A 16,309-nucleotide genomic window follows, 5' to 3' on the forward strand; every position below is an offset into this window, starting at 1 on the left:
ACCAAGTCCCCCCTCCTCGGAGGATGCACACCTCGGCTGCTGCCCCCAGCCCTGCTGCCCCTTCCTCTCCTCCCACCCCGGTGCTCCCACAGCCCTGGGGAGCTGTGTGGCAGCAGCGGTGTCAGACCTGGGAGCCTGCCACCAGAAAATGCCAGGAAACAGCAGAAAAATAGGGCCCTGCTAACGGCACGGTGACATTAGCATGCAGGAATTGAGGCTGCACCCACTGTGCCCCATTCCAGGCTAAAACCATGGCCAGGCTCTGCCCGGGGCACCGTGGGGCTTGGCAGGAGGAGGAAAAGGAGCTGGAGGGGGAAATAAAGGGCAGATGGATAAGCGCCCTCCTGCTCCTGCGCTTTGTGGCTTTGCTGCCTGCACCGCTGCAGCTCTGGCTGCTCTGCACAGCAGGGCACGGAGCAGCCTCCTCCTGGAGTGAGATGTTTGTGGGGCCATGCGGGCAGCCCGGGGCTGTAGGGACCCCACAGCCACTCGGCAGCCTTCGGGGGCACGGCGCTGCCCTGTCACATCCCCCCTTTTTCACCGTGCTCCCGTTCGGTGCCTGCGTGTCAGAGCAGGACCTGGCGCTCCCTGCTCCCAAGCCTCGGACTTCGGGGCTGTGGCGAGCTCATTAGGAAAGACCTGGAGGTGTTTTCCAGGCAGTTCAGGAGCTCGCCTGAATAATTGAGCAGCACGGCGGGGAGGAGGAACGGGGGAGCTCATTACAGCGCCGGGGCTGTTTGTCTGCCGGCCGCAGCACGGCGGTGCCAGGCACAGGCTCTGCCTGCGGCACAGCTCCCTGCTGCCGCGCGGCGCACGCCAAGCTGGGGGAGAAAACCTTTGTTTTGTCCTCCAGCCCTGGCAGGCTGGAGGTGAGCCTTGAGAACAAGGTGCTGGTGTGAAAATGAAGTGGAAAAAGGCCACGGGGTGCGCACTGCAGCAGCTCCCCAAAGCGTTTCCCCAAGGGTGAGGGTCCCACGCAGGATCCAAACCCACGGAGCCCAGGGGTGGGCACCCAGGGTCCTCATCCTGCCCGCGGGGAGGTGCTGGGCGCCGCTCTGCTCTGAGCTTTGTTGATTGTAGATAGCATTTTCTGAAGCCTCCGGGTGATGAAGAAGCCGAATGGCATTTGGAGCCCTGCGCGAGGCTCTCAGAGGCTCGGCGCTGGCTCTGGCAGGGTGAAGGGCTCTGAACGAGCTGTTGCCACTCAGGAGGAAGAGCCGGGAGATCGCTCGCTGGAAGCAGTGACGGTGCAGCAACAGCTGGAAAGGGCAAAAGGCAGGCGGGGATTAGTGGGGGAGAAATAAAGCAGCAGAGCTGAGCCAGGGGAAGAGCCTGCCAGGTGGAAGGGGCTGCTGTCAGCCCTTCCCCACCCCGCCTCTCCCTTCATTGTCCCCTCTCTGGGCTGGATTTGGACTTTTTGAAGTGTGAACACAAGGAGGAGGAAGGGGTTTGCGCTGCAGAGGCCGCGCACAGCTGGGGTTCAGCGCCTGCTGCAGCCCGGGGATGGTGCCAGTCAGCTGAGAAGCATCCAAAAATGCACTCAGAGGCCATCCAACGCAGCACGGCTTTTTGTTAGGGACACAAAATTTACAGGACAAAGTACAGCCCAGCTACGACCTCAGGCTGAGAATCCATTTTCCCAGCCCCGAATTTATTCTGGCCACCCGGAGCGGCGACCAGCCAGCTTTGCCACTTGGCTTTTTCTGGCCGTTTCCAAATGCCCCGGTTAACCCTGAGAGCTGGACACCAGCCCTGCGATTCTCAGCAATAAAACCAGGCGGCCCCAGGGCTCCCCAGCCAAAAGGAGAGAGCTGTGGGCTGCTTCTCCCCTCTAACAGCCCTGGGGCTTCCCAAAGACAAGGGAAGGTGTGGGTGCCTCTGTGCACAGCCCCGCAGGACCCTCGGGGGCTGGCAGAGCAGCCTTGGGCACTTGTGAGCCCTTTTTGGAGGCGAGCAGAGCTGCTGTAACCCTTCCAGAGCCTGGGAGCAGAGAAGAGGAACAACAGGCTTATTTCCCAGCCCTCCTCATTAAAAAACATCCAAAGCCGAGGGGGAGAAGCATCCAGATAAGGAGCGGGCACTGCTCCTGCCGCCAGCTCCGGGTGGATCAGAGCGATAGCGAGGTGCAGCCAGCGGAGCTGTTTGCTCTGCTTGCTCCCCGGCAGCTTTTTTATCTCCCGGCTTCCTCCTAGACAAGCAGAAATAACGCTATCATCCTCCCTGCCAGCAGAGAGGTGGGAGAAGGCCCAGGAACAGCATCCCTGCCTCTCTCCCTGCACAAAGCACGGCTTAACCGAGGGAAGAAACACCCAGAAAAGTCGCCAGAGCAGAAGCAGCCCCAAATCGCTGCCTTCAGACACTGCTCCCTGCCTCGCTTAAATTTTTTTTTTGGGGGGGGATGAAAACCCCAAATTGCAGCTTGGGGCTGCAGCGGGGCTTTGCCCCTCCGGCAGGTGCCTTCACTGCTGATGCTGCAGGGCAGCAGCTCCAGCACGGGCTGCAGGGACCCACCAGGGTTTTCCCACCCGTCCCCCCACGCCACCTCCCCGCACCCCCCCCCGGCTTTGTTTGTTTGCTGTGCCGGGGCTGGGGCTGCAGAAAGGACGGGGCGGGAGCATCCTCCCATCCCTCGAACCAGACAGCGAGGATGCGGAGCTGCATAATACGAGAGAATTTAATAAAACGCCTCAAACAGGCAAAGTTTTTCCTTTGCCAGCTGCTTAATTAAATTGCCTAATGCTGTTTGCGATCACAGCACAAACTCCTGTGTTTAAAGACCACAGCGTTGCCATGGCACTAACCCGGCGGATGGTGCGGGGCCGTGACAAAGCATACAGATGAGGGATGCTGGGGCCGGTGCGGGAGGCTCGGTTGCCACGGTACCGGGGGGGATTCGGCGGATTGTGGTTATTTATTGAGCGGGTTATTTTCTGACGCGGCGGCAAAACTCCTCGCCGAGGTCTGCGGTCAGATCTTGGCTCTGAACGGAGCGGCAGCTTTTCCATCCCGAGGGCTTGAAGCAGCTTGTTGGGAGGTGCGAGCGATCCCGGCCCCGTTGGACAGGACAGAAAAAGAAGGATTTGGGTTTCCCCAGGCATCGCCCTGCCCACCGGGTTTATAAGGACTCAGCACCCAGGGAGAACAAGCCTGCGGTGCTTTGCTACAGCCCCAGCATGGGGCTGGGATGGGGATGGAGAAATCCTCACCCCCGGCACCAGGTTGAGCCACCCGCGTCCCTTTTGAGCTCTCCATGGGCAGCGGGGGCAGATCGGAGCCCCTGGGGAGCCAGGTCCCCCCTTGGGGTGTCCAGCCAGGCAGGGTGCTGAGCCCTCCCATGCTCTGTTCTCCCTTGGGCCTCCAGGCTTCCTCGTTCAAGCATCAGCTATCTCACAGAGGAATTTCTGCCATTTTCTGCGCCCGTATCAGCTGCAGCCAACTCGAGATGCCGGCAGGGACATCCCTCCTGGTGGTCTCACCAGCCCCAAATTGCCCCATTCCTGCTCCATCCCCTGCGGTGCTCGGTGCCACCGGGCAGCCCCGACCCCAGGAAAACCTTCCCAGAGCCTCGGGGACACTTGAAGGATTTATTTCCTTTCCCCCATGCCCCAAGAGTTACGTCCCTGCACCATCCATGCCACCATTAGCCCCAGATAACGAGTTGACCTCTGCAGCTTAATTGAGATTTAATACGTCAGTTATTGTATGTTAAACAGTGGATCATTAAAAACATTTATTCAAGACGAACAGCTATCTAATAGGTACCATTAGCATCAGAGTTATAGAAGTGGCTAACCCGGGGTGCGTGGGATTTAGTGATCCCCCGGGATGTATTTACCATACCGTACCCGTGCTTTTAGATCCACCCTCAGGCTGGTCTGATCCTGCAAATCCACACACCCCCCGTGGGGATCCAGCTCCAGCACTGATGCTTTTTAATCCCCCAAACCCCAAAGTGGTGCTGGATGTGGGGACGCCGTGCACGTCCCCTGCCTGGTCCCCAGCTGCATTGTGCCGACTTGGAGCTGTCGGCCGCTCTTCCTTCCCTTCTCCCCACTGGGTTTCGATGCATGACCAGCACCCAAACGCCTCCAGCTCGTGGTGTTGTGCCAAAATCCGAGCTCCCTGGGCAGGGGATGTGACAGCTCTGAATGTGGCCCCGGAGCCAGCCTCTTCATGCCAGCCGTTGCAGCAAAGCCCTGCAGAATTTAATACCCCTTCTTCCTGATAAAACGTGATATAGGGTGTTTCAGATAGCAGCAGGGTACCTTATTTCAAAGTTTTATATGTGGTTGATACAGAACCCTATAACTTCGTGTTGGTTTTAATCACTGATAAACCCCGTGAAGCTTTTATACAAAGATTTAAACGGGGGAGACGTGCCCTTAGCCCATGGGGACAAATTGCACCGGGTGCCACCATGGGAATGCTGAACCCGAGCTTGGGGGCTGGGAAACTGCCCCCAAATCCCTTTTTTGGGGGTACAGCAGGGCCATGCATGCAGGAGGGGTGCACATCTGGTCTGTTATTGCTGTCTCAGTGCACAGAGGGTCCCACCCAGGCCATGCTGGGAGCATCTCGGACTGCAGACCCCACAGAGCCGTGCCCCCGTGCGCTCCCATCGTGCTGGATCCCGCTCATGCTCCCCACTGTGGCACCTCCTCCCGAGGGCTGGCTGCAGCCTGGAAGCACGCCATGGAAAAGAGCAAAAGGCAGCAGGAGAAGGGGAGGGGGACACGGGGATTCCCCCCCCCAGCATCTGGCTGCCACTTCTCATCTCCCTGCAGGGAGCTGGCAGGGCCACCGGCGGGGACTCGGTGGCCGCCTGAGCGCAGCGGCACGGCACAGCTCCGGGAGCGAGGGCCGTGTCCAGCTGCTGCCTGCACCTACTTAAAACTCTCACCCCAAAATGACAAGGGCTCAGCAGGAGATCTCAGCTTGCCAGGGTGACAAACGGGTCGGATGGGGGACATCGGCAGGGGACAGCTGCTGCGTGCAGAGGGCTTTCCCCAGCCCAGAAGCAGGCGGGGAAGCCCCCTCGGGGTGCTGGGGGTTCTCCGTCACCTCCTGCCCCACAGCACAGCCACGCCAGGGAAGTGTCGGCCCCTCTGGCTGCTGCTGCTAAGGGAGAGGGAAGGGCAGGCGAGCGCGGGCTCAGCTGCAGCCATTTATCTCCCGAAGCCGGGCTATTAGACAGATGACAGAGGGAGAGAGGCAGCCAGTGCAAGCACTGAGACCAAGGCTCCTTCCACTTGGTGATTTATCTCCTGGCTTCATCCAGCAAACTTGCTGATGAAAAGACTCTTCCCTTCTCTGTGCCTCATCAATTCTCATTCTCATTGCTTTTCTATTTTTTTTTTTTCCCCTCTGGGCTTCTGCTGCCTTTTCATGCAGCCGCACTCCCCATCCCCGGCTCCGTGCACCCTCTCTCCTGCTCTCTCCACCTCATCTCCCATTTTCCGATTTTCTCTTTGTCCCTTGCTTTCTCCTTTTCATCTCTGGCCCTCCCTCTTCTCCTTTCTATCCATGTGTTGCTTTCACTCCCCCCATTCCTTCTCATTCCCTCCAGCCACATTTCTCCTCTGCATCCTCCTCTCTGTCCCTGGGCACGTCTGGCTGGGATGGAAACGGACTGCTTGGGCTCTCAAGTGGCTCTGCAAACGATCCCATGGGCTTATGGCAAATTCAGGATGGGAAACTCAGGGCTGACAGCACGGTGCCGTGACCACCCCTGCCCATGCCTGGCAGCGTTGCCCTGCCCTGATGCCATGTGGCAGAATTTTGGGTAGAAACTGTGCCTCTGCTAGTGCACACACTGGTGATCCATGGCCTGACCCCTCTCTTGTGAGAACCGCCAGGAAAATCTGGGTCTGTCTGCATGGGGAAACCGAGCAGGAGAAGGTGACTGCACAGGGGGGAAAAAGGAAACTGGGGGCATTTTTCCCTTTCCCAGTGTGCCAGGGCACTGCAGCAAGTGCTCAACCCCTGGCTCTACAGCTCTGGGGAAAAAATAAGCTCCCTCTAAGCAGCAACATCACCGAGCAGCTGAGCTCCATCCAAGCACCAACATCTGCTGCATCCCGAGCCTGACCTGTCAATGCGCTACCCTCAAATCCTGGTTTCCCTCGGATTTTTGGTGTGGTTCAGCACCCTGGGTGTGTTTGGAGTGAAACCGAGCACTTTAGCTGCTGTGGCTGTGGCTTTGCTCCTGCTGAAGAGCCGCAGTTGGGACCCTGGGGCATGTGTGAGCCAGAGCACACGGCTGGTCCTTTTGAGAGCTCAGCTGGCGTCTCTGATGGTACCAGGAGAGCCAAGCAGAAATTTACATTTTTTTCTGCAAATTCCGATCCTTTCGTTTACAGAAACACTTGGGCTGTCGCAGCATCATCCTGCTTGCACAACTTTCCACAGCCAGCAGTGCTTCAGCCCCATCCATGCTGGGCACAGGTGAAAAACCCAGCGGTGGAGGCGAAGCCTGCGCAGAAATCACCGGAGAGCAGAGCTGGGGAATCTTCCTGTGAAATGGAGGTTGAAACAAATGCTTTTTTTTTTTTTTCCTGGGCTCTTCTTCACAGCCATAAGGATATAAAAAAGTGTTCCTCCATATTATTATTTTTTTTTTAGGGAGAAAAGATTCTATAATATTTTAATGGCCGGAGAGATTTACGGCCACAGAAATGCCTGTGCACTTAAAAAGAAAGATGAGGGTCCATCAGAAGGATGCAGAAATCAATACAGCCTTCCTCTTCTTTAATGCTGTTTCTCCAGGAGATGGTTTAAAAGCCAATGCCCTCACAGCAGGCAAGAAGGGAAGTGTGCGGGATCAATTCTGGCACAGGGCTTGGAGGAGTCGATGCTGAATAAACTTTGCTTGGAAGCCCTTTAAGGGAGGACAGGGGGGTGATAAAATACAGCTGCTCGGAGAGAAACTTTCTTTTCCCACTCTGGCTTCTTTTTAATGTTTTTCCTGCTGTGCGAGAGTCTTTCAAGACAGGGAAAAGCTTTGGGGCTCGGTTTGATTTGTGTCAGCATGGGTCAGGAGTGCGGCAGCGGATCAGAAAATCAAAGGTGGGGATGAGGCCGGCTCCAGCTCCTGCTCCTGCTTTGGCAGGAGATGCCAGGATCACACCCAGCATGGAGGGGGTCGGGGGGGTCTCTATTCCCCCAGGAGCCTCCAGTGAGCCCGATCGGGGATTTCTGCTCCTGGGAAAAAGCCCCCAAAGGGCTGGGGGGCTTTTTCCTGGAGGAGAGGCTGCTCCAGGGCGTGAGGCTGCTTGCTGAGGGGCTTCTCCCTCCTTCTGCCCCTCTGCTTTTCTCTGCTGGAGACGTCCAGAGGTGAGGGCAGGTTGGAGGGAGGCAGGGGCCAGGCAGCCTTGCCCAGGGAGCAGCTGCATCAGGGTGGGCTTCCCCGTGCCAGGACACCCCGCTGTCCCCTCTGCTGTGGCCACTGCTGGCAGCACGGCTCACCAGCTGCTCCTTGCCTGCTAATGACGAACCAATTCCTGCTACCGGAGAAGCAAAAGAGGAAGAAGGGGCCACAGAAAGGTCTCCGGGGGTGTTTTGTTTTGCTGCGGTGCTCTGGATGTCACAGCCCTGTTGTGCTCACTTACTGCTCCTTCTGGCAAGCCTGGCTGCCCACTCAGCATCACCCCTCTGGGCCCCAGCATCCTCAAAAAAGCTTCTTCAAGCTTTAAGGTCCGAGTTTGCGCAGAGATGGGGTGCTGACTGCTGGGATGGTGTAGGGTGATATGGGGCTGAGAGGTCCAGGGGGCTGCTGGTAGCCCTGGGCCGAGCAACCAGGGCCAACACCTGAATCTCTTGTGCTGGGAGGGGGCAGGCGATGCTATGGATGTAAAAAAAAAAAAGATTAAATTGGCATGTTGGTTTGTCTTGGGGAGGGTGCTGGAGATCCTCTGCACAGCACTTTGCCTCTCCGGCTATTGCCACGTGCTCAGGGGCTCCCCTAACACAGCTTCTTGTCTGGCCTCTTTCAGGAATGACCTCGAGGAGCAGCCTGGAAGGCGCAGCAGAGCCCCGAAATGAGCCTTTTGGGGAAAAAGAGGAGGTGAAGCTCTGATTAGAGGACCGGCCCCGCGCGGGGGGTTATGTGCTCTCGGCGGGGGGAGGCAGGCAGGGCAGCCGGCAGCGGGGGCTGATCGGTGCGAGGGCTTCCCCCGGGGGCACCTTCTCCTGCGGACGCCGTGCCCACCCGCGGTCGCCCCATGCCCTGCTCCGGATGCTCCCCGTGAACCTTTCCTGCCTGGGAAGAAGCCGGTGCCACCAGCCGAAGATGAGACCCTTCCGAACCAGCTCGCTCCTGCTCTGCGTGGTGGCCGCCGCCGCCATCCCCATCGTGCCCTGGAAGGTGAAATGCCCACCGCAGTGCGTCTGCCAGATCCGGCCCTGGTACACCCCCCGCTCCGTCTACCGGGAGGCCACCACCGTGGACTGCAATGACTTGTTCCTCTCCGCCGTGCCCGAAGAGCTGCCGGAGGGGACCCAGACCCTGCTCTTGCAGAGCAACAACATCGCCAGGCTGGAGCAGGGTGACGTGGGCTATCTCAGAAACCTCTCTGAGCTGGACCTGTCGCAGAACAGCTTCTCCGACGTCTGGGACTTTGGCCTGAAGAGCATGCCGCAGCTGCTCAGCCTGCACCTGGAGGAGAACCAGCTGGCTGAGCTGCCCGACGGCAGCTTCCCCGGGCTGGGGAACCTGCAGGAGCTTTACCTGAACCACAACCAGCTCCGCAGGATCGCTCCCCGCGCCTTCGCCGGCCTCGGCAGCCTCCTGCGCCTCCACCTCAACTCCAACCAGCTGAGGACGGTGGACAGCCGCTGGTTCCAGATGCTGCCCAGCCTGGAGATCCTCATGATCGGAGGCAACAGGGTGGATGCTATCTTGGATATGAATTTCAGGCCCTTGGCAAACCTGCGGAGCTTGGTTTTGGCCGGGATGAACCTGAGGGAGATCTCGGACTACGCGCTGGAGGGGCTGCGAAGCCTGGAGAGCCTCTCTTTCTATGACAACAAGCTCGTGAACGTCCCCAAGCGGGCCCTGCAGCAGGTTCCTGGCCTCAAGTTCCTGGACCTGAACAAAAACCCCTTGCAGAGGGTCAGGCAAAGCGACTTCACCAACATGCTGCACCTCAAGGAGCTGGGGCTCAACAACATGGAGGAGCTGGTGTCCGTAGACAAGTTTGCCTTGATCAACCTCCCCGAGCTGACCAAGCTGGACATGACCAACAACCCCAAGCTGTCCTTCATCCACCCCAGCGCCTTCCACCACCTGCCCCAGATGGAAACCCTCATGCTCAACAACAACGCCCTAAGTGCCTTGCATAAGCAGACGGTCGAGTCCCTGCCCAACCTGCAGGAGATCAGCATCCACGGCAACCCCATCCGCTGCGACTGCGTCATCCGCTGGGTCAACAGCACCGAGAACCGCATCCGCTTCATCGAGCCCCAGTCCACGCTGTGCGCCGAGCCCCCCGAGCTCAAGAGGAGGCACATTCGGGATGTCCCCTTCAGGGAGATGACGGATCGCTGCCTGCCCCTCATCTCTGCCCGGAGCCTGCCCTCACGCCTGGAGGCAGCGGACGGGGACGATGTCTCCTTGCACTGCCGTGCTCTAGCGGAGCCAGACCCGGAGATCTACTGGGTCACCCCCTCGGGGGTGAAGCTGGTCCCCTACGTGGAAGAGGGGCGCTACAAGGTGCACCCCGAAGGGACGCTGGAGATTGCCGGGATCTCGGCCCGGGAGGCCGGGCTGTACACCTGCGTGGCTCACAACCTGCTCGGGGCAGACACCAGGAGCGTCAGCGTGACGGTCAACAGCTCCTTCCCGCTCAGCGAGGCCAGCCTGGAGCTGGCGGTGCTGGACGTGCAGGCCTACCACATCCTGGTAGCCTGGAAGCCGCAGCTCAACACCGTCTCCTCCAACCTCACCTGGTCCAGCTTCTCGCTCGGCTCCGACTCGGACACGACCAACGTGGCCCGCATCCCGACGGGGACCCACGCCTACAACATCACCCGGCTCCACCAGGACACGGAGTACTGGGCTTGCCTCCACGTGGCCTTTGTAGACTTGCAGGCCAAGGTGGCTTGCGTCAACGCCAGGACTAAAGAGGCCACCCGCCGCTACGGGCCCCTGGGGGACAGGCAGAGCCTCCTGACCCTGCTGGCCCTCTGCGTCCTGCTGCTGGCCGCCGGCCTGGTGGCTCGCTGCGGCCTCGGGGACGAGCCCAGGAGGGCCAGGGAGCTCCTACAGGACGCGGTGGCCGTGCGCGTGGTTTATCCCCACCTCGCCCCGCACTGGGCTCGGGGGTCTCGTGGTGGGCAGCTCCTGGCCGTGGAGGTGCAAGCGGCGCCCCTGGACTCCTGAAGGCCCCGCGCTGCTGGGGGCTGACCGTGGGGTAAAATGGGGTGGGGAGGGAGAAACTATTTTTTACCAAAAAAAAAAAAAAATGTGAAACAGAACAAAGTAAATGAGACAAGGAGGGATTCCGTGGACTTGACCAAGAGACAAAGCGGCGTGGTAGATGGACAGGAGCAGAGCTGGCCACGGGGCTTGCAGAGCTCCTGCAGGGTCTGGATCCAGGTGTAGGGTCTGGATCCAGCAGACATCCCGTCCTGGGACAGCTGGGATGTTCTCGGCAGGGTCCGGCCCCGAGGGGACAATGCCCCAAGTGGTTGAAGAGCCATAGGGGTGAGCAGCAGATCACCCCTTCCCCACACACTCCAGCACCCTGCGGCACCCCAGCGGGGTCAGCTCCTTCGCTGGACAGTCCCTGTTTTGGAAATACGAAAAAAAAAAAAAAAAAAAGGCCTTTCCCTTTGGGATATTTGTTCTTTTTTGTTTGTTTGTTTGTTTCTTGTTTTTTTTGGGGGGGGGGCACTCAGATAATCAGCCACAAACCCATCCCCAGCTCCTTCCTGCAGCCCTGTCATTTGTTTGCTGCCATCGACCAGAGGAAAGTGGAGGACAAGGAGGTGACTCGGGCAAAAGAAACAGAAGTGCTGGTGGTGATGTGTTGCTTAATTGGCATCCCTGTGGGGCTGGCTGGTTTCTGCCAGGAGTCAGCCCCATATCCAGCAAGCGTGGATAATCTGCTGTTATCTTATAAATATCAAAACTTCTGCGGATAATGTTACAAAAAGAAAAAAGAGGGGAAAAAAGAGGGTGGGGAGGAAGTCCTTGCTTTTTCTGCTTTTGTTTAAAAAATAATAATTAATCCTTTGCACACTGGTGTGCATCTAGAAGGCTTCAGATTAGCAAACCTCACTTCAGATGTAGGAGAAGCGGGGGGGCCCCGTGCAGGCCAGGCCAGCCCCCATCTGAGAGCACCCCTGCGGGAGGTGGGGATGTGGGATCTGCTCTCCCGTGCTGCTGCTGCTGCTTTCTCTGGTAAGCAATTAAAATTAAAAATGGAGCGGATCAATGGGCAGCTCCAGGCCCCCGCCTGTGCCTGGTTGTGCCGAGCTGAGGGATGTGGTGACTGCAAACCAGCCAGGCTCACGGGGCCCTTCCATCCCTCTCGATGGGCACCAATCCTGCCAGCGATGTTCCTGTTGTGGGTTAAGACCGCAGCCATTCTTTTTCCTGGGCTTATGCCTTGTCCCTGCGCATTGTAAGTGAGGATTTGGGGTTGGTTTAACCACAGTCCTACACAAAACGTGCCTTTGCCAACACACACACAGCCCCTAGAGACCTTGGTGCAGCCCAGGATGCAGGGGTGCACCCAGAGCCCAGCAAACACCTCACTTGCGGGTCCTTCCATGGGAAATCCTAAGAAAAAACAACCCAGACAGAGCTGGGGGGGCAAGGGGAAGCATAGGGTGCGGGTGCCCCGAGAGGTTACATCTTGGCACAGACGTGGTGCACCCTTGGGTGCGATCGTTGCGTGCAGGGGGCCCCGAAGGCACCACAAGGTCCTGACGGAGGAAAAAGCTGCGTGAAGTCCTCATTCATCTCCCAGCCAAGGCGAGATAGCTCCCTGCTGCACGAGCTCCGTGCTCAGCCAGGCACACGATGCGGCTCCGGTGCCTTCGCTGGGTAATTATTTCGGAGGGTAACGGCTCTCCCCGGCCCCCCTTCGGCATTCACTGAAACACTTCAGCACGCGTTTAGGACCCAGCGAGATCTCCAGGGGCCCCAAGCACATGCTGAAATTTAAGTGCATGCTTAAATACTTTGCTGAATTAGAGGCATCGTCTGCTTTGGATGCTCGGCTGCCGAGCCCCAGCCCTGCTAGCGGAGCTGCTCCGGTGCGCAGCGCTCGGTGTTTGCAGGCTCAGGGCCTGAAATAGCCTCTCTCCTCGGCCTTCTTTACAGTGGGGGGACTAAAGCAGAATATATTCCCTATAGTTCAGCTAAATCGGAGCTCAGCCCGTGGAAATAGTTGCTGAGAAATTTCCCCGGTGTAAGCACATCTCTGATTTCATCCTGCTCGCCTGCCCCTCCGCCGTGCGCAGCGATCTCGTTCGTGGTCCCCGCAGAAACATCGCCGGCTCCCAGACAAAGCCAGCACCGAGCCCTCACAGGCTGTAATTTTGTAGGTGTAGAGAAAAAGCCTCTTTGATCACGGTTATTGTGGCTGCTGCTGCCATGCTGGGACGGGGGTGAAGGTTCAGCCGCTGCCGGGATCGGCTGCTCCGATCTCAACGCGATGCCTGCAAACCAGAGGTTAAAATGCAAGATATGTGCAATTAATTTTGTTTCCTTTGAAACTGGAGTGACCCCAGGAGCACCTTGTGGGGTGGACAGGCTGAGACACCCCCACTGCACCCCCAGCCCGTGGGGGGACACCAAAATCCCTGTCCCCAAAACAGGAGCTGCCCTCGAACCATTCGTATTCCCTCTACAATTGGCATTTTGGACTCCAGCTGGAGAGCACCGTAGGTGCCTCATGCACTGTTCAGTGTTGTTAATATTTATTATTAAAGCACCAAGCAGCTTCTCCTGGGTGCTGTGCTGGATGAGATGCTTCAGAAACCTTTGTCCCTCGTGCCAAAGCCCCTATGGGGCTGCAGAGCTGGAGCAGTTTGGGGCAGCACCTCACGGCTGCAGCCCCTGCTGGAGGACTCCAGGGAGACACGAGCCTCTGGTATCAGCCCCACAACACATTTCCCCTCCACATCTCGCAATTTCCAGCTCTTGGCTGGGGGCATCAGGCCAAAAATGAACTTCTCCAGGCGAATTGTGGCTTTGCAAAATTTTACAGGGGTCGTAATTGGGACTTAGAGATCCTCCTCTGCTTGGAGGAGGAGTCCTGCAAGTGGAAAGCAGCGTACGAGCCAGGGGGCTCTCAACTCGAGGGCTCTTTAATTTACTACCCAAAGTCATGGCAAGGTCCAGGGCTGGAAGGTGGAGAAATTCAAATTAAGAATAAGATGTCTTCTTTTATTTTAAGCACAGAAGAAATTAACTGCTGGAGCAGCTTTACCAGTAGCGGGGGGCCGCAGCCTCCACTTCCAAGCACCACGCAGGGATGCAGCTCTCGAAGAGATGCTCTAGTGAGGAGAATCCCAAATGTCTCCAGCCCAGGAGAGTGCCACCAGCACCCAGCGTCCCTCCTGGCTGCTGTTGGGGGGGTGATGGGGCAGGGGGAGGCAAAAGGGGATGGCTTCCATCACCTCCTGGTCCTCCTTCTCCTTTATCCCTCTGGGATGGGAAAGGCTTGGTTGGGAAATGCTTCTCCTCCAGCGTGGCCCATCAGGTCTCCCTCTGGGCACTGATTTTTTCCCCATAAACCACAGAGCCTTAGCTGCTCATCAGGTTTAATTTCTATTTTTTTTTCTTCTATTACTTTCACTTTGAGGATAGCAGTACAGCTCCTCATTTCTGCTTCTTTTGCCCTCCGTGCCTCCTCCTCCTCCTCCTCCTCTTTCTCCGTGCAAACAGCATCGTGGATCTCATATGCAACCGAGCTTCTCCTGACAAAGCCAACCGAGAACATTGCGTGCCAGACTCTATTTTAAGCACCTAATAAAACCCGTTTCTGGAGTGGCTCCATTATTGCGTCCTTCTTTTGCACAGCCCTGGTACCTGTGGATGGCCCCACTCTCGGTTCCCATCGCTGGGCAGCCTCCCTGCCCTCAGCCCTGCCCACGCCAAAGCTTTTCAGGCTCCAGGGGAGCACCGAGGGCACGTTGTTATTAGTTCGTTAGAGAATCAAAGCAGGCCTCTCCTCCAGCACTTCCTCAAGAATGATTTAAATTAAAACACCCAACCTCCCTGGGAAATGTCAGCGGCGTTATCCATATGCATGATGCCATTAGGATGAAGCAGGTGCTGCTTCAAAAACCTGCAGGAAAATCTCCCTGTCAATCTCCGCGGCAGGCAGCTCTCCCTCTGACTGCTCCAGCACTTCTCCCCCTCCCTGCTTCATCGCTGCTCTGCAGGTGGGGAAACCGAGGCACGGAGCCGCTCGGGGACTTGTGGTGGCACACAGGTTCCTGGTCCCCTTCTCCATCCAAGCACACACCTGGGGCACGGGACCAGCACTTCCCTGGCCTTTACTCACAGGAGGAACCAGAGGAAGGTAGAAGCAGCCAAGGCAATTGCCACGGAGGAGAAATTTTGCAGCTTGGTCCTTTCCCTTGGCCTTTTGCAGCCTCTCTGCCCAAGCCGCCCACTGGGTAAACGCGTTCAGCTGCGCTCAAGTGGGCAATCGAGGTGGAAATCAGGCTGATGGAGAGCAGCGGGGCAGAGGAGGCAGCGTGAAGTCAGCTTTGAGCAGTCTGAGGGCAGGAACGCGCTGACCTCCTCGGGGGGCTGCATTGCAATTAGCTGCTTTGCCTAATTTCAGATCCCTGCAGCCTTTGGCGAGCTGTCCCCAGCCTGCTTGCGCTCAGCGTTTTGGGGAGCCCGGCTCCCTCCCAGCACCGGGTCCATGGCTCAAATTCCTCCTCTGCAGCAGGAGGTCCCTGGAGGACACGGGGACAGGGGCACGATGGCTTTGCCACACGATGCCAACAGACCACGGATGCTGCGGGTGCTGGTGAGGCAGGGCTCTGCTGGCACGAGCTGCGCGTGGGCTGTGGGTATCCAAAAAAACCCCTCGTGGGCACCAAACCCCAATCCTCCACCCGCGTCCTGCTCGAGCAGGGAGAGAGGGCACAGCCAGTGCCTCGCTGCTGCAGAGTCATCCTGGAACCACATCAAATCCTCATGAGGTGGGGGAGAGGGGGAAAGCGATTTGGGTTTGCGCGTGGGTAAATGGGAAGGAGAGGCAGGCAGGGCTGGCGCTGATGAGAAATGAATATTCATGGGAACCAAGGAGCCGGAGCCCAGCTGGGGGGAGCAGGCACCAGCGGGGATGTTGGGGGGTGAGCAGAGGCAGTGGGAGGGTGGGGGTCCCTGGGGGGGTGCAGAAGCTTCATTGAGCATCTGCACCACATGCCCACAGCTCCATCTGCCCCCGCTGGATGAGGCCCCGAGGAGTAAAAGGGTTTGGAAGGGGGAAGCCACGATGAATCGGGGTGAAAGCCCTTGGTTTTGCAATAAAAGAGCTCCTCTTGCAAGCAGCAATGGGGAAAAACAACAGCAAAAACGGCCTGGGGGTGTCTGGGGGTGCTGGGGGGGGCTGCCCCATCGCTCGGGCATCGGGGTCCCATGGAAAGCCCCGGGGAGCCGCCGGTTTGCAGCGGGAATGCCAAACGGCTTTGATCTTTACCAATCTTTCCTACATCTTGAGCAGTGTCTTGTAAATCTTTAATTACAAGAAAATTGCAACCTTAACAGTGAACACACAAACTGCGCTGATAAATATTTAAAATTGCCACAGCGACGGATCTGAGGGGATTAAGAAAAGATATATTGGAGTGACAGTTATTAAACACTAAATCCCAGCAAATGTTACCGAGCGGATAAATAATGCAGGGCTCTGACAGCCACTCGGCTGCTGACAAGCGGGGGAAACATCTGCTTTGGGGGGAGAGGCTGGCGGCGCCGAGCCGTGGATGCCTCCCAAAAACCCCAGGGTGGCGGGGGAAAGCGTGGGGGGTTGCGCTCTCCTTCTTCCTTCCCTGCTTGGAAATAAAATTCTGAGCGCATCGGCAGCCGAGGGAGAGCCAGGAGCTGGTGGTGTCAGCAGCTCACATGGAAATCCTGGTGGTTTCTCCTTCTCTGCAAAGAGGGTGCCTGGTACTGGTGGTACTGGTGGTACTGGTGGTACTGGTGGGGTGCGGATCCTGCGCCCCCCGTCCCGGGCATCACCGCATCCCTACGGGCAGCTGCGTCTCCTCGCTGTGCTCCCGTCACCTCGCCCCTATGGCCCAGCCCCGTCTGCCTCCCCCCTGCCAACCTTGCCTG

The 16,309-nt window shown here is 58.0% G+C and overlaps 1 protein-coding gene across 1 annotated transcript in view; it reads left to right on the forward strand.

Moving 5' to 3' along the window:
- Window positions 1–14,008, forward strand: part of LRRN2 (leucine rich repeat neuronal 2) — a 30,658-nt gene extending 16,650 nt beyond the window's left edge. The window contains exon 2 of the mRNA XM_027444697.3: window positions 7,992–14,008. Within this exon, the coding sequence (XP_027300498.3) occupies window positions 8,234–10,378 (2,145 nt within the window). The 5' untranslated portion in view covers window positions 7,992–8,233 and the 3' untranslated portion in view covers window positions 10,379–14,008. The remainder of the gene's footprint in view (window positions 1–7,991) is intronic.
- Window positions 14,009–16,309: the final 2,301 nt, after the last annotated feature.

The sequence above is a fragment of the Anas platyrhynchos genome, chromosome 27 (genome assembly GCF_047663525.1).
Source record: "Anas platyrhynchos isolate ZD024472 breed Pekin duck chromosome 27, IASCAAS_PekinDuck_T2T, whole genome shotgun sequence".
Taxonomy (NCBI): domain Eukaryota; kingdom Metazoa; phylum Chordata; class Aves; order Anseriformes; family Anatidae; genus Anas; species Anas platyrhynchos.